This window comes from Leucopleurus acutus, assembly GCF_964270905.1.
Source record: "Leucopleurus acutus genome assembly, chromosome: 11".
Taxonomy (NCBI): domain Eukaryota; kingdom Metazoa; phylum Chordata; class Mammalia; order Artiodactyla; family Delphinidae; genus Leucopleurus; species Leucopleurus acutus.
Window position 1 is genome coordinate 94,918,438 of NC_139152.1, and position 22,459 is coordinate 94,940,896.

The 22,459-nt window shown below is 51.6% G+C and overlaps 2 protein-coding genes across 3 annotated transcripts; both read left to right on the forward strand.

Annotated features, from left to right (window-relative positions):
- Positions 1–7,140: 7,140 nt before the first annotated feature.
- On the forward strand, positions 7,141–9,364 carry MIURF (mitochondrial elongation factor 1 upstream open reading frame). The gene is made up of 2 exons (XM_082850428.1): positions 7,141–7,233; positions 9,112–9,364. The coding sequence occupies exon 2, from the start codon at positions 9,140–9,142 to the stop codon at positions 9,350–9,352; it is 213 nt and encodes a 70-aa protein (XP_082706554.1). The 5' UTR covers positions 7,141–7,233; positions 9,112–9,139; the 3' UTR covers positions 9,353–9,364.
- Positions 9,365–9,385: 21 nt separating this feature from the next.
- On the forward strand, positions 9,386–20,556 carry MIEF1 (mitochondrial elongation factor 1). 2 transcript variants are annotated; one of them, XM_082850425.1, is made up of 5 exons: positions 9,386–9,468; positions 15,186–15,336; positions 16,244–16,421; positions 16,621–16,883; positions 17,402–20,556. In XM_082850425.1, exons 2-5 carry the CDS (start codon positions 15,193–15,195, stop codon positions 18,206–18,208), a joined length of 1,392 nt encoding a protein of 463 aa, XP_082706551.1. In that variant the 5' UTR covers positions 9,386–9,468; positions 15,186–15,192; the 3' UTR covers positions 18,209–20,556. The 2 variants fall into 2 exon arrangements, with proteins under 2 accessions (XP_082706551.1, XP_082706552.1); XM_082850426.1 differs by lacking the exon at positions 9,386–9,468 and adding an exon at positions 13,664–13,985.
- Positions 20,557–22,459: the final 1,903 nt, after the last annotated feature.

Genomic DNA, 22,459 nt, shown 5'->3' on the forward strand with positions numbered 1-22,459 from the left:
TGGAGGCGCCAGGATTTGAACCCGGGACTGTCTCCAGTGCTGTCTGATACTCCCACTTCCCTGACCCCCAGCTCCTTGGTCACCCCACTCTGCCAGCCCAAGGGCTGACGTTCCGTCACAGACACCCTCCCTGCCCACCCGAGGGCAGTAGGTATTCTACGGCCCAAACTTCCTCCTCTGCAGGGCTTGCCCACAGGATCGGCTGCCCCGCAGTTATCCACCCAGCCTGGCCCAGACTTGCCACTTCTATTGAATATCACACTGGATCAGCCTCTGTGGCGTAATTAGAACCTCCAGCCTGTCCTGCCAGGCTGCCTCTCTGAAGACCCAGCCTGCCTCACACAAGCCCCCCTTTAGGGGGCTCTGCCTTCTAGAGGGTCACACAGGACAAAGCCAGGCCCTCATCCACGTGACAGTCCATCAAGGAGGCAGAAATAACAATCCTCTCCCTCCCGTGATCTGCTCTGCCCGCCGCTCCCTTGCCCTTCCAGGAACGGGACTTCTAGACTTTCTTGCATTTGGTTCCACAAACATTGGTCAAGGCCTGGGGCGTAGGTTGAGGGGTGGGAGGAACAAGACACGACATTCTTGAGATTTGTACGAGGCAGAGTTTCCTGATTCACCTGTTCCAGTTAATGAGACCACTTCTTGGGACAGAAGGCTCTGCTGGGGGTGCTCAATTCAATAAAACTTTCAAAGAGGCCCCTTGATCGTTAGCATTTGAAGCAATCTGACTAACGCGCTTAGGAGGCAGTTACGTTCTTGCAAATCCCGTTCAGCCCTCAGGAAGCCCCACTGCTGATGCAGTCAGGCACGTGGCCCTGCGCCATGACCATCAGTCCTCTGGTCTGACGCCTGCTGGTCCTACCACCATATCCGGGCCACTACTTGCCTTTCGACTTGACCCTCCACTCAGTGACAGACTGCTGTGTGACAGGCCCTGAGGAAGATACAGAAATGGACAAGACACATTTTCTGCCTTCCAGGAGCTCAAAATCGATGGGGAGTAGACCGGGGTTTCCCGACCTCACCGCTACCAACATGGTGGGCCAGGTCGTTCTTTGCTGGGGGCGCTGTCCTGTGCACTGCAGAGGTTTAGCAGCATCCCTGAGCTCTACCCACTAGACGCCAGTAGAATCCACTCCCCCAAGTGTGACAACCAAACATGTCTCCAGACATTGTTAGAGGTAAGCAGGAGCACCCAACCACTGAGCATCTGCTGTGTCCACGCCAGGCCCTTTGCATATGCGATCTCCTCTAATCTGAATAGTATTTGGGGGGGGGTTCCTCCCACTTTCCAGCCTACGAGATTGGAGGTGGGGAGCCTAGGATTCAGGGACATTAAGGGTAGAATTTGCTCAATGGCACACAGCTTCCCAGCTGGGATTTAGGACCAGGGTTCCACCAGTCTTCTCGTGGTGCAGCACTGCCACCTGGTGGGAGAGCCGGGCATGTCCGTGACCCGCGACGCTGGCTTCCCTTCTCTCCTTTCCTTCCTTTCTTCCTTCTCACTGGACACCACCCAGGATATGAGGTAGATTATACAAATACAGGCCACAGAATGGAAAAGCAAATGTATAAAAATCAGAACCGTGGAAAATGATAACGATAAAAGAAAACCAAACCTAGGATATAACTCAAAACGCTGAAGGCAGTGCTGGGGGAATGTCAAAGTGCTAGAGGCAGACAGAGGAAAGGAATCCTTTTCTCCCCTTTTACAGAGGAAATGAAGTTTCCAGAACTTGCACGGGAGGTGTCAGAGCTCTGAGGAGGAACACTGGTGGAGGACACACCTCTGGAGCATTTGTCTTGTCTACCCAGCAGGGCTGGGCCTCACTTCTGGGTCCCCAGCACTCTGCCCAGGGCCTGCCAATGCAGGGGACACGGGTTCGAGTCCTGGTCCGGGAAGATCCCACATGTTGTGGAGCAACTAAGCCCGTGTGCCACAACTACTGAGCCTGTGCTCTAGAACCCGTGCGCCACAACTACTGAGCCCGTGTGCCACAACTACTGAAACCCATGCGCCTAGAGCCCGTGCTCCGCAACAAGAGAAGCCACCACAATGAGAAGCCCACGTACCACAATGAAGAGTAGTCCCCACTCACCACAACCAGAGAAAGCCCGCGCGCAGCAAAAAAGACCCAACGCAGCCAAAAATAAAATAAATTAAAAATAAATTAAAAAAAACAAAAACATTCAAGCAAACCTGGAAAGCTGTCTTTTATAATTGTCTGCATCTTACATAGTTCTTTGTGGAGCAAGGAGAACACTTCTCAGTCCAGTCCAGCACGTGGACCTCCAGTTTGCCCCTTGAGGAGGTGGAAGCTATAGTCAGCCTGAGTGGTGCTGCCTCATCTGTAAGATGGGCACATTGATACACAGCCCTTGCAGGCTGTAGTAGTGATCCATGGGGATGAAGGATGTAAAGGGAAACCAACTAGCATTCATTGAGCGATTGCTCTGGGCTGGGCACGATCCTTCTCCTAAGCCCTGAAATTCCCTGTGCAGAGGTGCACAGGTGGGAACTGGGGAGATGGGATCTGGGCTCCGAGCCCACACATCTGCCGCCCTGGCCACCCACTCCTGCTGCCTGCCAAAGGGAGGTATTCCGTGAACAAGCCTACGTTCCCTTTGCCCATTGCAACAGTACCTGGCACAACGTGGGCAGCAGAGATTTCACAGGACAACGGGGGAACCTCACTCCTGTCCAGGGATATCAGGTTTTAGTTTGGTGAACACAGGATCAATGACATCTGAGGACAGCAAAGCCTGTTAGGAGGGGGGTGGCTCTCTGAGAATGATTTCCAGGTCCCTGGCTGGTGAAACTCCAGAGCCTCATTGATCTGGCTACAGCCAACATCTCCGTCATCCTGGGTGATAAGAGCATCTGCACCTTCACTCCACCCTGGGTTCCCCTAGGAGGGCTGTGGAGGGCTGGTGGGCTGGACTAAGCCTTCTGTCTTGTCATCCAATAGCAATTTCCCTCCACTTCAGAGCACCAAGCATTTACAGAGCGTCTCAATTTTATGAGGCATCCTCCCGGGCAAAGTAAAGGGAATGAGACTGGAAAGACCCAGGCCTCAGGGTTCTCACTCTCTCTGCCTTCTTAGGGAAGCCTGGGGCTGCGCTGAGCCACTCCTCCTGCAGGTAAAGGGGTACCTGGCCCGCTCTCACTCTCCCCTCCTGCCCCTCTGTGACATCCCTCCCGGGAGGGCTTACTCACGATGGCATTTTCAGCTTCTCTCCCTCTACTGGCTCCTTCCCTCCCCTGCTTGAGGCTAGAACGGGCACCAGCCAACCCCAAGCCCAAGCCCACCCAACCCAATCTGCTTTTCTTCCCCTCTAACTGTCCTCTCATCTTGCTCTTTCCCTTCTCAGCAAAATCACTGTGTCTCTCTCTACTTTCCATTTACTCTTCAGCCCCTGGGCCTCTGCCCCCACCTCTTGCTGAGCCAGTCAGTCAGAGACCAGCTCCTAACAGGGGAAGGATGATATGGGACTGGCTGGGGCGCTGGCCTCTGTGAACACACCCTCCTCCCCCCAGGCCTGCAGGACACTCCTGTCTTCTGACTGGTCCTCTCCAGCATCCTTTGCTTCTGATCGGTGTCGCCAGGGCTGCTCCTCCTTTTCCCCGGCCTCCACCTTGTCCTGAGTGATTTCATGTAGCCCTGGGATGGTTTGGAGCTCAGACCCTAGTCCCACCGCTTATGGCTCTTCGAGGTCCCGTCTCCTCGGATGCAGATGGGACAATGACAGTCTTATCCTCACTGGACTCTGATGGCAGGTGGGGGTTGGTGCGTGTGTCTTGGCACAGGCGGAGAGCTCAGGAACTCGTCACTCTTACTGCCCACTGATGACCCCTTCGAGGGACACCACAGTGGCCTGGGGACTGATCTCCTGCAGGTCTCAGCCTGCCCGTCCTGTCGAACCAGGTAGAGCCCTGAGATTTCGGGACCACGGAGGCATGTGGGTGCCAGATGCCTGCCCCGCTGCCCCACCTCCGTTGCCATGGGAGCATGGGGGGGGGGCAGGGAGGAGCCTTGTGAGTCTGGAAATAAAGAGAAGACCCTGAAGAGTAAGAAGAGTCCGGGGCAGCTGATCTGAAGGGCAGACCCCTCCCCGCCAAGGGACCTCCCTCCTTCCCTCCTAAAAATAATGTTCTGTAGGACAGGGGGATTAGGAGAGACATAAAAGGTCCCCTGGTCTTCCAGCTGGGAATGTCACCAATTAGATTTATTTGCGTCACAAAATTATTTCTTTGAAGAGCAGAGTAGGGCAGCCTCGAAGAGCGGAAAGGACACACACTTTGGAGTGAGACAGACCTGGGCTCCACAGCGAGCTTTTTGTCTGCCTGGCTCAGTGTCTTCGAGAAATGCCTGAACCTTTCTCTGCTTTGGTTTTCATCATCAGGATAATCATGCTGACCAAACGGGGATGTTGGGATTAGACATAATACAACATTTGTAAACTACTCAATCCAGTGTCTGACACACAAGAGACGCTTCATAAAAGCAGATGCAGAGGCTGGTGCCACCTCAGTGTGCGTGTTTTTCCCACACCAAGCCAGCCCTGGGAGAATGATGCCTGAGATCCCAGAGGCCACGCGCATTATTGCTATAAATCTTAAGCCTCCTCAAGGCCCCCATCTGGGCCCCTCCCTTTCCTAGAAGTTCCAGGGGTTCACGATCTCCCCAGTATTGATGGGGCTCCATTTGCCATGGAAAGTCTTCCTTTACCTGAGTGGGGACCCTAGGGCCCTGGAAAACCGCCTTCTTTTAGCAGTTTGGGAGGCCTGGAAGATGCTCCTGGTTAGGCTGGAGCAGAGAGGCAGCAGGGCAATTGCTCAGGCAGGACGCTGAAGCCACGGCTGACCCTTCTATCTCACCCCCACATCAGCAACTTCTGTGGCTCCACCTCCACATACTTCCTGGATCTGACCACTGCCCTCCACACTGCCACCTCCTGGTCTGAACCCCTGTCCTCTCTCCCCTGGGGCTTTGCAGCAGCCTCTTGACCAGTCTCCCTGCTTTAGTCCTTACATGCTTCCGTTAGTCTCAAAGCCAGACTGATCCTGTGAAAAATGGAAGTCAGGGACCCTTTTCACAAAGATGGCGCCGAAAGTGAAGAAGGAAGCCCCTGTCCTCCCAAAGCTGAAGCCAAAGCAAAGACTCTGAAGGCCGGCAAAGCGGTGCTGAAGTGGATCCACAGACACACACACAGAAGACACAGCGGCTCCAACGGCAGCCTAAATATCCTCAGATATGCTCCCCCAGGAGAAACAAGCTTGACCACTACACCGACACCACGTTCCCCAGACCACTGAGCCTGCCATGAAGAAGAGAGCAACACACTTGTGTTCACTGTGGAGGTCAAGGCCATCAACACGTATCACACAGGCTGGGAAGACACTTTTATGACATCGCATAGCCAAGGCCAACACCCTGATGGGGTCTGACGGAAAGAAGAAGGCATATGTTCAAGGCCCTGACTATGATGCTTGGGTGGTGCCAAGAAAGTTGGGGATCATCTAAACCGCATCCAGCTGGCTAACTCTAAACATACATGTTTTCACCACAAACAAACAGACAAATGGAAGTCAGGTCCCATCACTCCTTTGCTCCAGACTCTCTGGTGACTCCTGTCCCAGCAAGATTTCCCCTCCCCTGCCCCTGATAAGGACCCCCTGTCCTGCCTCTTCCCACCCCCCTAGCCCTTGCTCACGCTCTCACACTATTCCCCATGCACTGGCCTCCTCCCTGTTGCTCCTAGGACAGCCTGAGGGCCCACCTGAGGGCCAACACGTGGAATGCCCTTCCTGAAGGTCCTACTCAGGTCCCCTTATCAGACAGGCCTTCCAGCAACACTCCAAGTAAAAAAGCAACTCCTGGGCTTCCCTGGCGGCGCAGTGGTTGAGAGTCCGCCTGCGGATGCAGGGGACACGAGTTCGTGCCCCGGTCCGGGAAGATCCCACATGCCGCGGAGCGGCTGGACCCGTGAGCCGTGGCCGCTGAGCCTGCGCGTCCGGAGCCTGTGCTCCGCAACGGGAGAGGCCGCAACAGTGAGAGGTCCGCGTACCGCAAAAAAAAAAAAAAAAAAAAAGCATGAGGACTTGATTTCTCTGTTCCCTGCAATGCCTGTGGCAGTGCTTTGCACATTAGACACCCCAAACAAGGATCTGTGCAAGAATAAAAGGATGGGTGGGCAACTGCTCTGTGTAAGTGCCCACCCCTTTCTGATAGATGCCTTTTAAATCCTCACAAAAGCTGAGAGGTGCTGAGGAGGTTAGGAAAGTTGTCAGAGGGCAGGCAGCTGTCCTTAAGTGGTAGAGCTGCATCTGGAGCCGCCTGGGCCTGATTCCAAAGCCTGCCTCTTCCCCTCTCCCTCTGTGGATTCCATAATGACATGGCTCCTGCCCTCAAATCTGATGAGAGACAGAAACTAATGCAGAAATTAAAAAACAGTGCCTGGCAAATAACAGGCGCCAATAAACACGTTTTGCTGTTGAAGGAGCGAAGCCCTAACGGCGGTGTGCAGACATTTCTGTGGGGCCCAAAGGAGACACCTAAGTGTGTTGGATGAGGGGCGAGGAAGGGTATCTAAAAGACTTCTAGAGGGGGACATTTGAGGGGGACCTTGAAAGGTAGGTCCTTGCCAGGGGTGCGGGAACAGCACGGAGGGATGAAAAGAAAGCAATCTGAGAAAATGGAAGACCTTTAAAAGCCACGATAGGGAATACCCTTAGTGTTAAACCTCCCCCAGGCACACCCATGGCTCCAGCCCGAGATCAGCAGACAGTGCTGGGGCCACACAGGCTACAGAGCTGGCAGCAGTTTGGGGGACTTCGCCGCGCAACGTCTGCACCCCGCCTACCCCCGCTCTGCCCAACCCGGACTCCCGCTCCTCCGCCCCCCGACTGGGCGGGGCCCGAATGGCCTCGGCCGGCCCGTCCTTAGGTGACGTCACGTATGGAGGCGGGACTCCGGCCTGTGGGGCGGAGCCGCGCAAGGGGCGTAGCCTGACGCGGCTCCTGGCCCCACCCCTAGAGAAGCATAGGCCTGGAAGACCGGAAGTCCTCCAGCCCCCGCCTGCCTCCAGGCTCCCTTCGGTCCCACTCCTCAGCTCCGTGCGCAAGGTCGTGTCCCGGAAGTGAAGGGGCCATGTTGGTGGGTGACCCCAGGAGAGATACCGGGCGAGAGGCGAATCCCGAGGAGTGGAAGCGTGCGCGGTCCGCAGGTGAGTGAGGGGTGGAGTGAGGGCCGGGGTCGGGGGCTCGCCACGCCTTCTCTCAGGGCCTCTGTCTGGGCCCCCCATCCGGCCCGGGCCCGGGCTACCGGCCTGGTCGTCGGGGGTCTCGCCCCAGCCCGCCCTGGGCTTTCCCCTGGAGGCCGCCCCGGGGCTCCGCCTCAGCCTCCGGAGCCCTCCCGGGGCCCCTGAGCCGGCCTGCCACAGCCTCGAGGTCTCTCCACCCCGGCTAGGTGCGACGCCCCGCACGGTAGGGGGAGGACCTGGGGACCTGACGGGGCCCAGCGGTGCACTCGCCGATCGACCTTGTAGTAACCAGCCCTCGCGTGACAATCGCCTCCTACTTCATAAAGCATTTTTCCTGTTGATTTCTGGATTCATCTCCCACTCCGGGAGGCCCTTGGGGCCGAGGGGCGCTCTTCTACAGCTGAGGAAGAAGGGACGCGGACAGCGGCTTCCTCGAGCTCGCGCAGCAAGTTATGAAGGCCGGAGGCTGATGGCTAGCCGACTTTGGGCCCAAAGTCCAGACCTTTTTACCAGTCAGACACCTCTTCCACTCAGTCTCAGTTCTTTATTCCATAAAGAGGGATGATGCTTTTTTCCACACAGGGACGTTGTGAGGGTTCCCTCTTTCGTTCAGCTTCTTTTTTGAGCCCTTGGTATGTGCCAGGCGGTGTGCTGGGAAAGTTTGTAAAGCACCTGGAAGTGCTGTACACATGGTAAGATCCCAGCAAATAAGAGTTATCATTACACAGGCGTCAGAGTTGGGGTCGGGAGTGCCCCCCCCCGCCCCTTTATAGCTGGGTGCCCCTGTGGGCAAGTTACTTCTCTCTGGGAGCGTCAGTTTCCTGCACTTAAAATGGGGATACTGACGACACTGGGATTGTTGATGGAATGAGAAGAGTTGTCACGTGGGATCTGCTTGGCCCATGCGTGCTACATAGTAAACACTCCCTAAGCGTTAACACTTCTTGTTACGAACCTTGACTACTTCATAAATGCCTCAGTTTAAATGTGATTATGGATGACAAAGCACTTTACAGAGGGTAACTCTCTGTGATTGTGTAAGGCTTTATCGTTACGGAAGGAAGATGGTGACAGTTTATGTGTATCTAATACTTACTGAGCACTTACAAACGAGGGTAGGTAGCATTAGTAATATTGACACCTGTCCCTGATAGATTGCTTAGTATAGGCCGAGTGCTATTCTAACCACGTTTACATACATTAACTCATTTAATCCTCATATAAACCATATGGAGAATACAGTTTTAATCCTCATTTTACAGATGAGGAACTAAGGTAAGCCCAGAGAGGTTAAGAAACTTGCCCAAGGTAATGAATGAGCTCATAAGCGGTGGTGCCAGGATTCAAGTATGACCGAGACCCCTCGTCTCCAACGGCTCTAGACCACCCCTTGTGGTGAACTTCAGTTACAGGTGCTTTACAAGTGATATCTCAGGCAATTCTCAAAATAACCCGATGTGGTAAGTACTGTTAGCATATGTCGTATTGACACATAGCAGGATGTAAATGTAGGTAGCATTATCTGTATTTTAAGAGTGAGGAAGCTGATGCTCAGACAGGTTATGTACTTTGCCCAAAGCTATGTGGCAGATAAGTGGCAGAGCCAAGATTCAATCACACGCAGCCCAGCTTCCAAGCCCTGGCCTTTCAGCGTAACTGGTGGTTTCCCACGAGCAGGAGGCGGTAGGCTGGGATATAGTCCCAGCCCCGCCACTAAGTCATATTGTGACCTTGGGGGGTCTCTAAGACCTAGATTAAGAACTACTGAATTAGATAATCTCCACAGGCCCTTCCATCATTAATTCTGATTCTGGGCTTCTCTTTCTTCCCTTCTGCGTATAGCCTGACGCCCAGCCCCTGTCAGTCCCCCATGGCCCCATGGAGCCGAGAGGCGGTGCTGAGTCTCTACCGGGCTCTGCTGCGCCAAGGCCGAGAGCTTCGCTACACTGACCGAGACTTCTACTTTGCCTCCATCCGCCGTGAGTTCCGGAAAAATCAGAAGCTAGAGGATCCTGAGGCCCGGGAGAGGCAGCTGGAAAAGGGCCTGGTATTCCTCCACAGCAAACTGGGAGGGATTATTTAGGATCCTCTCCTTTCCCCTCCCATCCTAATTCCAAGGGAAAGAGGACAAAAGTGCCTTCCATAGACACGCCTGCCTCTCTCCCACCTCCACCTCACAGATGCGGTAAGAAGCCTCAGGTAGGTAGGCCCTTGTTCCTGTAGGTTTCATTTTTTCCGTTGCAGGGGTCCAGGAGAGGGAGAACCTTTCCTTTAGTGACCAGAGTCCTTTAGTCATAAATCAATGGAGGAAATACAAACATATTAACAGCAGTATGTTCCCTTGTTAAGAAAAAAAAGGCCCTGAGTTTCAGGCCCCACCAGGAGACCATTTTGTTTCATAAAACATTTTACATATGAAAATGCTAGAAAAGACTTTGGTTAAAACTGTTAGAGCTCAGTTCCTGGCTGCCTCGTTCTTTGGTAGATTCACTTCTATTGAGGGCAAGATCATGTTTCCCCAAACATAACTAGACTCTGTTGCAGCAGCCTCTAAAGCAAGCACAGTGTACAGACCTCGGAGGACGGCGCCTTCCTGACACTGCTGCTAACAACTGTGGGGTTTACGGTAAATCACTAAATGTGTCTAGGCCTCCATTCCCTCATTTGTAAAATAACAGTACCTACCTCTTCAGCTTATTGCAAGAATTAAATGAGACAACTCGGGAATTCCCAGGCAGTCCAGTGGTTAGGGCTCTGCGCTTTCACTGCTGAGGGCCCAGGTTCAGTCCCTGGTCTGGGTACTAAGATCCTGAGGGCCGCACGGCGCGGCCAAAAAAGAAAAAAAGAGATAATGCACACAAAGTACTTGGAATGGTTCTTGGCCAGTGTATGTTAGTTCTATTTAGTTCCCATGCCAGTGTGATAGTCCCACTGTAACCAAATGATTGTATTTAATTCAGCAACTTCCCAGAGGGCCTTCTCTGGCCCTGGCATTCTGGTAGGCTCTGAGGTAGAGGTGAATGATGTGGCCCATCAAGGGACGGGTCTCATGTGGAGATCGACGGGAGGTAATTCCAGGGTGAACAGCTCTGTGCTAGAGGTCAGGTAAAGAGCTTGGAGACAGGGATGATGCCAAAACTGTGCCTTGGGGGCGGGGTGGCAGTGGAGGAATCACAGGTGGCTGTAGAAAAGAGGACATTTGAGGTCTGCCTCAAGTGAGAAATAGAAGCTTGCCGGGCAGACGGGCGATAAGCAAGTGTGGAGTTGGAAACAGAGACTACTACATTTTATAGTCTGGAAACCCGAGTCCAGAGTGGCTCGAGCGGTGCACCTGTAAGGCAGGTGACCAGAGTTGAGGCTGGACCAGGCCTGGAAGGACATCGAATCCCCTGTTGAGGAGGTTGTGATATCTGACAGAGGGAGACCATCAGAGCTTTGTCAGCAGGGGAATGGTGTGGATGAGGGATCGTGGCAGTGGCGGCATGGAGAATACATTGGTAGGGGATACCAGAGGCCGCGGCTCCGACCAGGTGAGCTGGAGGGACTGTGGCGGCCGGGTGGCCCGTGAGCACACTGTGCGCAGCAGCGGACTTCACCAGGCGGACGCTGGCTGCAGCAGGAGGAGAGGGGAGCGAGTGATGACCGGGAGGTGTTAGGCGTGCCAGCTGGGTGGGTGGCGCTGTCTTTAACAGAGGGAAAGCAGGAGGAGGAGCCTGACGTAATGGCTTTGGGTCCTCCTCGGCCACTCAGGTTGCTGGGCAGACTGGCTTTGGGGAGTAAAGGGCCAGGTGAGCGATGATGCCCACAAGGGCCTGCCTGCGCAGGGAGAGTGGAAGTGAACACTGAAGGCTTTGTGTTCCTAGTATCTTGACTGAGTTGGGTTACAGGTGCTGCTACCACCTCCTCACTGCCCGCCCCCCCTCCCCCCACCCAGAAAAAAAAAAGCCATAGAATCAGTAGCTCATTCATGCAACAGATATTTGCTATGTGTCAAATACTGCTGGCCCTGAGGACACAGCAGGGAATGAGCCAAAATGCCCCTGGGAAGCGTACGGCCGAGTCCGAGTGGTTAGCAGAGAGGAGACGTGTACGAGGAGGGGCTGCAGGCTACTTGGACCCCTGTAAGCTACTCCCCAGACCCGTGAGCTCCAGGTTCAACTCTTGGCTGCACAACTTTTTGACACGGTGACCTTGGGCCACCACTCTACCTCTGCCTCAGTTTCTTCATCTGTAAGTTGGAGGTAACAATGTGACTGATCTCATGGGATTGTTGGAACTAAGGGAACTAATAGGTGTAAAATGCCCAGCACACGGTACACGCTTAGTATATGTTAGCTCTTCTCAAGTGTACTCAAGCCAGATGTTTAAGTCATATGCCCTTTTCAAGGAGAATAAGTTGGAATTTTCACAGTTCTGTGCTGTCATCCTAGGAAGATACAGGGCCTCCATTACTCATCATTCCCACTGTAATGGGGTGATGAGTATTTCTATTCCCACTTTTGTATCTAAGGAGACAGGTTAAACAACTTGTCTGAGATGTTCCTAGAGTTCACATTCCCCATCCTCAGCCCTGCCCACCAGGTCAGTGTTCTGCCTCCTCTTTTTTTTTTTTTCCCAATATTTTAACTGTTTGTAAGTGTACAGTTCAGTGGTATTAAGAATATTCATGTTGTGGGGACTTCCCTGGTGGCGCAGTGGTTAAGAATCCGCCTGCCCATGCAGGGAACACGGGTTCGAGCCCTGGTCCGGGAAAATCCCACATGCCACGGAGCAACTAAGCCCGTGCGCCACAGCTACTGAGCCTGTGCTCTAAAGCCCGCGAGCCACAACTATTGAGACCACGTGCCACAACTGCTGAAGCCTGCGCGCCTGGAGCCCATGCTCCGCAACAAGGGAAGCCACAGCAATGAGAAGCCTGCACACCGCAAAACAGAGTAGCCCCCGCTCGCCACAACTAGAGAAAGCTCGCACGCAGCAAAGAAGACCCAACGCAGCCAAAAATAAATAAATTAAAAACAAAAAAAAAAGGATATTCATATTGTTGCACAAGAGATCTCCAGAACTTTTTCATCTTGTAAAACTGGAACTAAACGCATTAAACAACAGGGCTCCTCCAGGCCCTTCTCCTTGCCAGGCAGAGCTCCCACCTCCTGCAGGCTCCCAGGTAGTGCGGCAGAGCCTGAGTGGAGGGTAGACTGTGGTTAAGTAGTTTCAACTGGAACAGATTGAGTTCAGTTTTAGAATAGAAACTTTGATCTCCCTGTGGGAGCTGTGGGTGTTCTTTCCTCTTCCAGGTCACCAGATCTTTGACATCACCTGGTCCTTGGATGGGGCGGGGAGTATATTGCACTAGAGTAGAAAAGCCTTTTCCCAAGCTTGCTCAACTTCATAGTTTTGGTCTCAAGCCCAGGATAGCATCAGCTTGGGTTTCATAGGCCATTCCTGGCTCAGTCTCAGAAGGTAAGATGTAACTCACAGGACAGTCTGGATTGCTGACTGCCTTCTGGAAGTTGACCTTTTGTCCTGTGGATGGAGATCTTAAAAGACTTAATGATGGCCCACATTTGTAGAGTCCTTTTACGGTGTATAAAGTGTTCACATACGGTATTTTAGTAGATATGTTTTCGTCACTACAACCCTATGATTTAGGCCATGCAGGCATCATTCTCCCCATTACATAGCTGAGGGGTTAACTCATTTGAGGGCACCCAGCTAATTAGTCAGGGCTCAAAGGCAAGTACTCAGTCTCAAGATTTCCGACTCAAACCCAGGCTCAGAGGGGCCGAGGGGCCAAGGAGCCAGAGAGGCTCCTTCCGGCTTCTGCGTGGAGGGAGAATGTGCCCTTGTTGCTCTGCTGCATCACATGCAAGGATCATTTAGAGCAGCGGTCCCCAACCTTTTTGGCACCAGGGACCGGTTGGAAGACAATTTTTCCCCGGGCCCGGGCGGGGGTGGGGGATGATGATGGCTCAGGCATCAGCGGTGATGGGAGCGACGGGGAGCGGCAGATGAAGCTTTCCTCGTTCGCCCACCACCCACCTCCTGCTGTGTGGCCTGGTTCCTAACAGGCTGTGGACCACTACCGGCCGGGGGGTTGGGGTCCCCTGATTTAGAGGGTGGTCCTCCCTATTGTAAATACATCTCTAAAGGTTCTTTTGTTTTAAAAGCAATAAAACGGTGGTCATGGTTTTGTATCGGGAACTGTGTAATGATCACCTTTGTCCTGATTGGATTACTCTGCCTCAGATGAGTTTATGTCCCATCTCTGTCTCAGTGGCCACTGGAGGGAGGATGACTAGAGTTCTTGCCTGACCCCACCTGTAAATACAGAGTTTAACTCTTCTCATCAGCCTTGTTTACTCTGTGCATTTGAAGTGGGAGTATATTTCATTGGGCCAAGCAGTTTCTCATTACGTCCCTAAACCTGAAGCTCCTGTCGAAGGTAAAAGGTGGAGAAGAGAAAAGTGCCATGGTTGTGAACTCTAGTTGGGAAACAATAATTTTGGGATCGACAGCGACTCTTAGTTAACTCAATTGCTGGAATAAGTAGAGGCAGAAATATTTCTCTCTTGTTGACAGGGGAGGCCAGGGGCATGACATGCGACACTAGCAATACCCAGTTGTAAGGGTATTAGAAAGAATGCTACTTCGCACTGGAAGATGCACCAGAGATCTTGTCCCTCTCTGTCCTCCCGTTCTAGGTATATTGGTGAATGGTAAACAACTGTTTTTCCCTACGTGGTTCCTGGCGTACAGGACACGGGAGGTAGGAGGGGTAGCAGTGTTAAAAGCAGTGCTCAGATTTGAGCCACTTTGCCATCCTTTATCTGGGTCAGGCCCAGGGTTCTAACTGCATGGGAAGTGCGCTTACTGGGAGACCAGGGGAACTTCAATCAGGATGACCCCGTCGTTGCCAGGGAGCAAAGGCGTGCTCGCCTCGCTCCAGCACTGTACGGAGGCCAGCCTCTTCTGCCTTGTGCCCATGATCTCCGCTTAGGTGACCACATTTTTAGTTCATTTTCCAAGCACACTTGAGCAGGTGGATATTTTGTTTTCCAGTTAACAGCTGAGTCTGCAGTGACTGTTTTGTTTACTCTCAGTCTCTGTCACAGTGCCAGGCTCACCTGAGCTTCTTGTGGTGCCCCTGCACACTTGCCCCAAGAAACAAAGCATTTGTCAAGTGGGCCTGTCCACAGAGTTCTCTTCTTCTCTGGATCTTTCTCACATGTGGACTTGTAGTTTTGTCTCCGTGTGCCAGGATATTTAGTCTGTGTTGTTGTTGTTATTATTATTTTTCGCAGAAAATACATAGAATAGGAACAGTTTGACTTGGGTAAGGGGAAACATGATACAGTAGAAAAACCATCATGCTAGGAGTTGAGAGGCGGCCTGAGTTTTGCATATGGCTTTGTCATTCCTTTTCTCTGGGACCTCTGGCAAGTCACCTCCCTACATGTGAAGTGATGTGATGGGATTAGATGGGTCTCTAATTAATTTACACCTTCTCAGGTCTAACCTTCCATAAGCAGTGGTCAGAGGATCAAAATATGATCTGCATTGTAATGTTGGGAAGGGGTCCGGAGGGTTGTGTTGCATGGGGGCGGGGTACTTCACTCTCATACGAGAAAGGGTTGACAGTGAGCTTATTATCGCTCTCTGTAATCTCACTAGATTGGTGGGGAGGCTTTCCCATGACTAGCATGATCATTTCCTCTGCCTCGCATCCAGATACATCAAGGGACACGATACCTCCCTCCTGACCCTAGAACATGGAGTGCTAGAGGCCGGAGGATTTGGGTTCCTGGAACTCACAGAGTACCTGAAATTGTTGGGGACTGGCCTGATGGGGCCGGGAGGAGGAGGGCTGCTTCCCAAGGTCCAAGGTGGTGATGGCTGTGTTCTGCCTTCCTTCTCAGGTGAGCAATGGCAGGCGCTGCTGAGCGCAAAAGCAAGAAGGATGATAATGGCATCGGGACGGCCATTGATTTTGTGCTTTCCAATGCCCGGCTGGTGCTGGGGGTGGGTGGAGCAGCCATGCTGGGCATTGCTACACTGGCGGTTAAGCGGGTAAGTACACCCAGCCAGGGGTTGGAGAGGTGGTGAGGCTGCCGAGTGGAGCTGACTTAGAAGAAGACTTTGCCACTGCTAATGGAAATGTAACTTGGTAATTTGGCATTATTAGACGAGACCTTAAGAGGATTCAGTAAACCTGCTTCTTAGGACTCCGCCCTAAAGAAACTGTTGGAGATACAAATAAAAAGTTTATCCCAGCGAGTGAAAAATTGCAAATAATCAAAATAGCCTTCCTTGACTACCTTATTTAAAATAGCAGGACTCCCACCACACATCTTTCCTATTTCTCCTTCCTCCTTTACTTTCCTTAACCCCTATATCTGCACGGTTTAGCTTGGATTATGTATGGCCTGTATCCCTCTGCTAAACTGCACACTCCATGAGGGCAGGGATTGGGTCTCTGGGTTACTGCTTTATTCTGTGCACCTAGAACAACTCCTGGCACAGAGCAGCCATCCAGTGATGTATTGTTAAATGGATCAGTGTTTGACATTACAGTACATTCATAAAGTACAGTGTTGTATAGTTAGAAATTGTACCATAATGTTCAACACTGATTCATTTTTAGTGATATGGGGGAGTGATAAAAATGATACGTAAAAAAAATCAGTTTTCAAAAGTATATATAGAGGAGGATCCTAATTACACAAATATATATTTTCAGAAAGAAATATACCAAAATATTAACTATCATCTCTGGGTTATGACATTATGGATAAATCTGTTTCTTATTTATATCATTTAGTATTTCCTGAGATTTTTTGTGTGGAGCAAAGTATTCCATAATCTAGAATAAAACAAAGTTATTGAAAAATAGTAGCTGAACTCATTAAGGCAAAGCTGCTAGGAAGGAGGGAAACAGGAAAGAAGGTCATGTGCTGGGTCCTCTCTGCTGTTTCAGATGTATGATAGGGCAATCAGTGCCCCTACCAGCCCCACCCGCCTGAGCCATTCAGGGAAAAGGAGCTGGGAAGAACCAAACTGGATGGGCTCCCCCCGATTGCTCAACAAGGACATGAAGACAGGCCTGAGCAGGTCCCTACAGGCCCTTCCCACAGGCTCCTCGGCCTTTGACACAGGTGAGGAAGGCTGGTACCCCTTCTGGGACTGACCTCGGGGCTCTCAGTGCTACTCATGCATTCAACACATTTCTTAGGGACACACGTGCCAGGCACCATGCTAGCCTTTTGTGCCAAGCCTGTCTCCTTTGGGGCCGAGGCAGCCGTGGATGAGCAAGCACGGGAAGAGCTCACGTGCCTCTCTCTCTTGCCTTGGCAGATACATTCTGCCCGCCCCGGCCCAAGCCATTGGCCAGGAAGGGCCAGGTAGACTTGAAGAAGTCACGACTCCGCATGTCCCTGCAGGAGAAACTTCTTTCTTACTACCGGAACCGGGCGGCCATCCCTGCCGGCGAGCGGGCTCGGGCCAAGCAAGCTGCCGTGGACATATGCGCCGAGCTCCGGAGCTTCCTGCGGGCCAAGCTGCCTGACATGCCACTTCGGGACATGTACCTGAGTGGCAGCCTCTATGATGACCTGCAGGCAAGCAGGGGGTTCTTACGAAGGGCAGGGTTGTACTGGCCAGGATGCTTCTCAGTAGGGCTGTTGGTACAGGAGATCAGTCTCCCAGGCTTGCCAGAAAGGTTAGTCCTGCTGCGTCTGAATTCCACATACTGCGGTAGCATTTGGAGATCCCTGCCTTTAACGTTTTTTGTTTTTTAGTCATACTCACAACTTCTAGGAAGCTGTCAGAGGCCTCCTCCTTCCTATATTCTTGTCCCTATCTTTCCTTTCTGGCTTTCCTTCGAGCCGTCAAGGCCTGGGGGATGTCATGTGTACTTCTGTGTCCAGAGGCAACGTGGTGTGTGGAATGAGCACGGGCGCCAGTGTCCGACTGACCTGGGTTGAAATCCACACTCTGAATTGATATGGTCACGTGGAAGAATTCTTAGTTCCCCTTTTTGTTGGAGGGGATATAAGACGGTGGGACCTGTGTTTGGGGAAACTTGGCTCTTGAGCAGATTAAATCCCTCAAAACCTTTTTAATTCTTCTCCACCAGGTGGTGACAGCCGACCACATCCAACTCATCGTGCCCCTTGTGCTGGAGCAGAACCTGTGGTCGTGTATCCCCGGAGAGGACACCATCATGAACGTCCCCGGCTTCTTCCTGGTGCGCCGGGAGAACCCAGAGTACTTTCCTCGTGGTAGTAGTTACTGGGACCGCTGTGTAGTAGGGGGCTACCTCTCTCCAAAGACAGTGGCAGACACGTTCGAAAAGGTGGTGGCTGGCTCCATCAACTGGCCGGCCATCGGGTCCCTCTTGGACTATGTGATTCGACCGGCCCCACCCCCAGAGGCTCTGACTCTGGAAGTGCAGTATGAACGCGACAGGCATCTCGTCATTGACTTCCTGCCGTCGGTGACCCTTGGTGACACTGTCTTGGTGGCCAAACCACACCGGCTAGCCCAGTATGACAACCTGTGGCGGCTGAGCCTGCGTCCTGCCGAGACGGCGCGCTTGCGGGCTCTGGACCAGGCCGACTCTGGCTGCCGCTCTCTGTGCCTCAAGATCCTCAAGGCCGTGTGCAAGTCCACCCCGGCCCTGGGCCACCTCACTGCCAGCCAGCTCACCAACGTCATCCTCCACGTGGCCCAGGAGGAGGCTGACTGGTCTCCCGATGTGCTGGCTGACCGATTCCTGCAGGCCTTGAGGGGACTCATCAGCTACTTGGAGGCCGGAGTTCTGCCCAGTGCCCTAAACCCCAAGGTGAACTTATTTGCAGAGCTTACCCCTGAGGAAATAGACGAATTGGGATACACTCTCTATTGCTCACTGTCTGAGCCAGAGGTGCTGCTGCAGACGTAGGGCAGGTGAAGGCAGGTGTCGAGCGGTCAGGCCCTGGATTCTCTGTTAGAAACACTTGGTTCCATAGTTGATGCCTCACAGGGTCCCTAGGTGCCTCCCGTCTTTGCTGGTCATCGCCCTGGGCATTTCATGCTGATTAGAAAGGTATCCCTCTCTCCTCTTTAATCACCAACCATTTCTATTTTTGTTACCAAACACTGTGCTCCCTACTTTTCCCCTCCCCCTTGCTCCAGGCTAGTTTTTCTTGGAATGAATTGAGAAGGTGGAGCGGTAGCCCGAGCTGTGGAGACCACTTAGTGTTTTGCATTTCGGCACAGGTCTGCTGTGTCTGCCCTGCCAGCCCTGCCACCTGCCCCTTTTCGGTGTCTTCTCTTTTTCCACCTGTTCACACCTGTTTTGCTTTTTTTTCTGGAGCACATCTGCCTAATCAAGATGCTGCCTTGTAGTTGACTGTCACTGAAGTTATGATTGCATGTTTCAAACTGAACTCTGCAGAGAGCGCCCAGACAGTATTTAGGGTTTCTAGGGGTAAAGCTGGTGGAAAAGCTGGCCTTTGACCCAGGTTCCTGGAAAAGAAGCCCATCCCCCCCCCCCGGGCCCCCCCCACCAACCTCTCGACCAGCTCATATCCGGAAGTGCTAAGAAGGTCTCTCGTGGGAGCACTGTTGTTGCCGCACACGGGAGCGAGGGCTCAAGATAAACTGGATGCGTAGTTATTCGGAGACTGTGTTTCTTAGTGGCCATCAGTGAGAGTGTAGAGTGGGGGAACCTGGAGGTGGTGGAGAGGGTCTGCGTGCCTGATGTCTGTGCCTCATCTGTGGCTGGTCCAGCCCGGCACCACTGCATGCGGGAGTCAGACAAAGACCGGGAGGGAAGGGGCTGTTGTTTGCCCCTTCCCCACCTTCTTGCCAATTAGGACAAGGCCCTCAAGGACACAGTCCTAGTGCCAGAGGTTCAGCTAGACAGGCGGCTGAACGTCAGTGACCATGTTTCTCCCACGTCAGGCCCTGCCTTTCTAGGATGTTGCCTCAGAGGAAGAACGGGCCCAGCAGCCAGCCCTCCGCTCCCCAGTGTCTGTCACAGGAATGTGATGGGGGTGTTTGCTGAGCTCTCCAGGCACCTCCAGAGGCCAGAGGGCAGGCACATAGCACAGACCTCTTCCCCCTGTCCTGTCTCTCACCCAGCACCTGGGAAACCGGTGCTACCTAGGAAGAGAGCGTATGGCTAAAACACATCTGAGAGGGAGGTGGGTACTTGCCACGTTCCTTCTTGTTTCCCGCTGCTAGAATTGCACTATTTATTGCAATGTAAAAAGTATCCTGAGAGTGGGGAGGAAAGTTTAATATACAATGTCAGTGCATCTCTTCTTGTTCTGTGTTTATTTTTTCCTGTTTGTGCCAAGAGGCTGATGATAATTCTGTTTCTGATCTGCCCATCCAGTATTTTGTTCTCCTCCCATCAAATCCTATTATTATTTTTATTCTTACTACCTCTCCATCAGTGAGATTCTGGTGAAGCTCTCTGCAGCTGTCTCATTCCTTCCCAATGACCGCGACATGAAATGACTCTTTAAATAGCATTGAAACCTTAGCTTCCCTTTGAATTTAAGGTAGAGCTTCTTGTCCCCTTTTTTGTCCTGGATTAGGAGGTTGAGAACTAGGGTTAACCTTGGCTATATTTGGAGACTCTTCCTGCCTCTTCTCTCATATACATGCGAAGCTTCCCTAAAATGGTTCAGTTGTTTCATTTGTATGAAGACATTGAGAGAGAATGAAAAATAGCAAGCCCAGAGCCCTGAGAGAGAGTCTCCATCCTGGCTGTTCATCACAATCAACTTGGAGTTTATGAAACACTCCATATGCCTGAGTGCTACCCTGGGGGATTGGTGTAGAGGATGTCCACAGAGGGTGGAGCCTGGCACTGACGGTTCCATTGCGCCCATTTGGTGTCACTGGAAGGAAGGGAGAGGGGAGGGCTGAATGTGTTGGAAAAGCATGGGTTTGTCTTCATTCACATAAAGGATTTGGTTTTCCCAATGTGAATATTATAAAACCTATAATTTTCCCAAGCTGGAGTCTGACCAAATTCCATATAAAACGTTGGAAGGAGAGCTCAAAAAAGAAAAGATTTTAAAGATCAAATCCCAAATTATCAAAGCCAAGTGTAATGGTGATTTGAGTTTATCTCCTCTTAAAGAGCATCTTTCTAAGGGCAGCTCTGTCTCTTACCTATGTTTCACAAAACCAAAAACCATAGCTGCCATTTCACAAGCAAGAACCTCTTAGAAGTCCTCAGAACTAGAAGCGGTGGGAATCCTTGGCTCAGGTCCTGGTGGGTTTGCTGACTGAGATGGGACGACAGTCCAGTGCTTTCCAGTGCGTTGAGATTCTTGGTTAGAGGAGGGGAATACCCCCCACCCCAACACACACACACATTTTTTTTTTTTTTTAATTTTTGGGGAAATATGTAGGGCCTTTTCCTGCTTTTCTGCCTTTCTACTCAGTAACTCCCACGTTTGCCTGAAGTAACAGCATCTGCTCCTACTTCTCCATCTGGAAGTTTTTTTGCACCATCTAGGTTAGCAAAGCACATAGTTAGCCTAATGCTTGAAGAAAGACGCATCATCTTGAAAACCCAATCAATTCCAAAGTGTATTTTGCTTTTCCCTGTTGCCCCTTCCTAAAACGTGAGTTCAGGACAACAGTATTTTTCTTTATATGCTTGGTTGTGACTTTTTTTTCCAAATAAAAAAATAATTGAAGCTCATGTTTGGAAAAACTGTTGTGAGGCCTACAGTCTTTCCTCCTAGGCTCAGCCCTTGGTGGTCCTGTTCACACTCCAGATTAGCTGATTTTGCCCCCTTCTACTGCACTCAAGTTGAGAGCTCAAATGGTTTTGACAAGGAATCAGCTTCAGGATCAAAAGGTCCTGGAGAGGAGCCGGGGGGCCTGGGATCCCTGCATGTGTCCAGAGGCTCTGCTCTCACAGGATTTGTGAGAACCCTGCTCTTCGTGCTGAAGCTCAAGGCCAAAGAGGACTTAGGACTAGAGCTGTGAGGCTGTAGCCCTTGTAGATACGCTCAGCTGATTCTAAGCGGCCAAAATACCAGGGATGTGAGCTCTGGGGTTACCTGCATATAGCGTGGTGTTTACCTTTTCATTCTGATCACGTTATGCTCTCTGTGCTTGGCCCCTGAGGCCAAGTCCACAACCTGCCTTCCAGTCACTTGCTTGCCCTTCAATAAGCAGTTGATGTGTTTAGCTGATAGATTTGGAATCAGTCACCAGTCTTTCTGTCCTGTCTTGGCTAGGTCCATATAGAAGCAGCTTAGCCCTGAGACCCAGAAAACTACTGTCCTTTTTCTCCTTGAGGGAGGAAATAAAGCTGGGGAACATGCTGTCCTTCCACAGCATGGGAAGAAGAAAATTAAAGTCTCCTTTCCAACAGCTTTGACTTGTGTGTGTGGTATGAAACATTTTCCTACAGGAGTGGGACTGGTTCTCCATTTGCAGCTAGGAGAACCTTTGAAGTGCCTGATCTGGGTCACCATAATAGAAAGGATGGGACAAGGTGCCACTGGAGTCATTCTCCCACCCCTCTGCAGTGTCAGCCTGGGGCAGCATTACTTTTAATTCTCAGCCATCTGCATGGTCATCTGACAGCGAAAGGAGGACATGCCCCGAGGGTCCTTTTTAAGATTTGAGTAGTAGCTCAGGGATTCTTACTGCCTTTGCACTGAAAGACTAGATGCTTTATATATATCTAGATACTCGTGATTCCCCAAGGGGAGAAAAAAACCACATCAAGCATCCAGTATGCTTTGCATATACCAGTTGTTTATAGTTGTTGATTTCAGTTAATAATAGTCCTCTGAGGAAGCAGGATGATGTAATGAAGATGGGGAAGGGGGCCTTGGGAGGTGTGTCAGAGACCTGAGTTCTAATAATAGTAGTAATAGCAACCATTTATCCAGCACTTATCAGATACCAGGCGCTAAGCTCAGTGCCTCTTACATTATCTTCATTCTAAGTGCAAGGATACTCACCATTAGCTTCATTTTACAGCTCAGGAAACTGAGACTCAGCGAGGATAAGTCACTCAACCAAAATGTCTCCGCTAATAAATGGAAGAGCCAAGTTTGCGGGGTTTGCCCCTAAAATCTCTTCTAACTCCTACCCCATACTGCCTTCACTGGGCAAGACCCTTCATCCCTTTAGTCCTCAGTTTACCATTGTAAAATTGCTGGGCTAG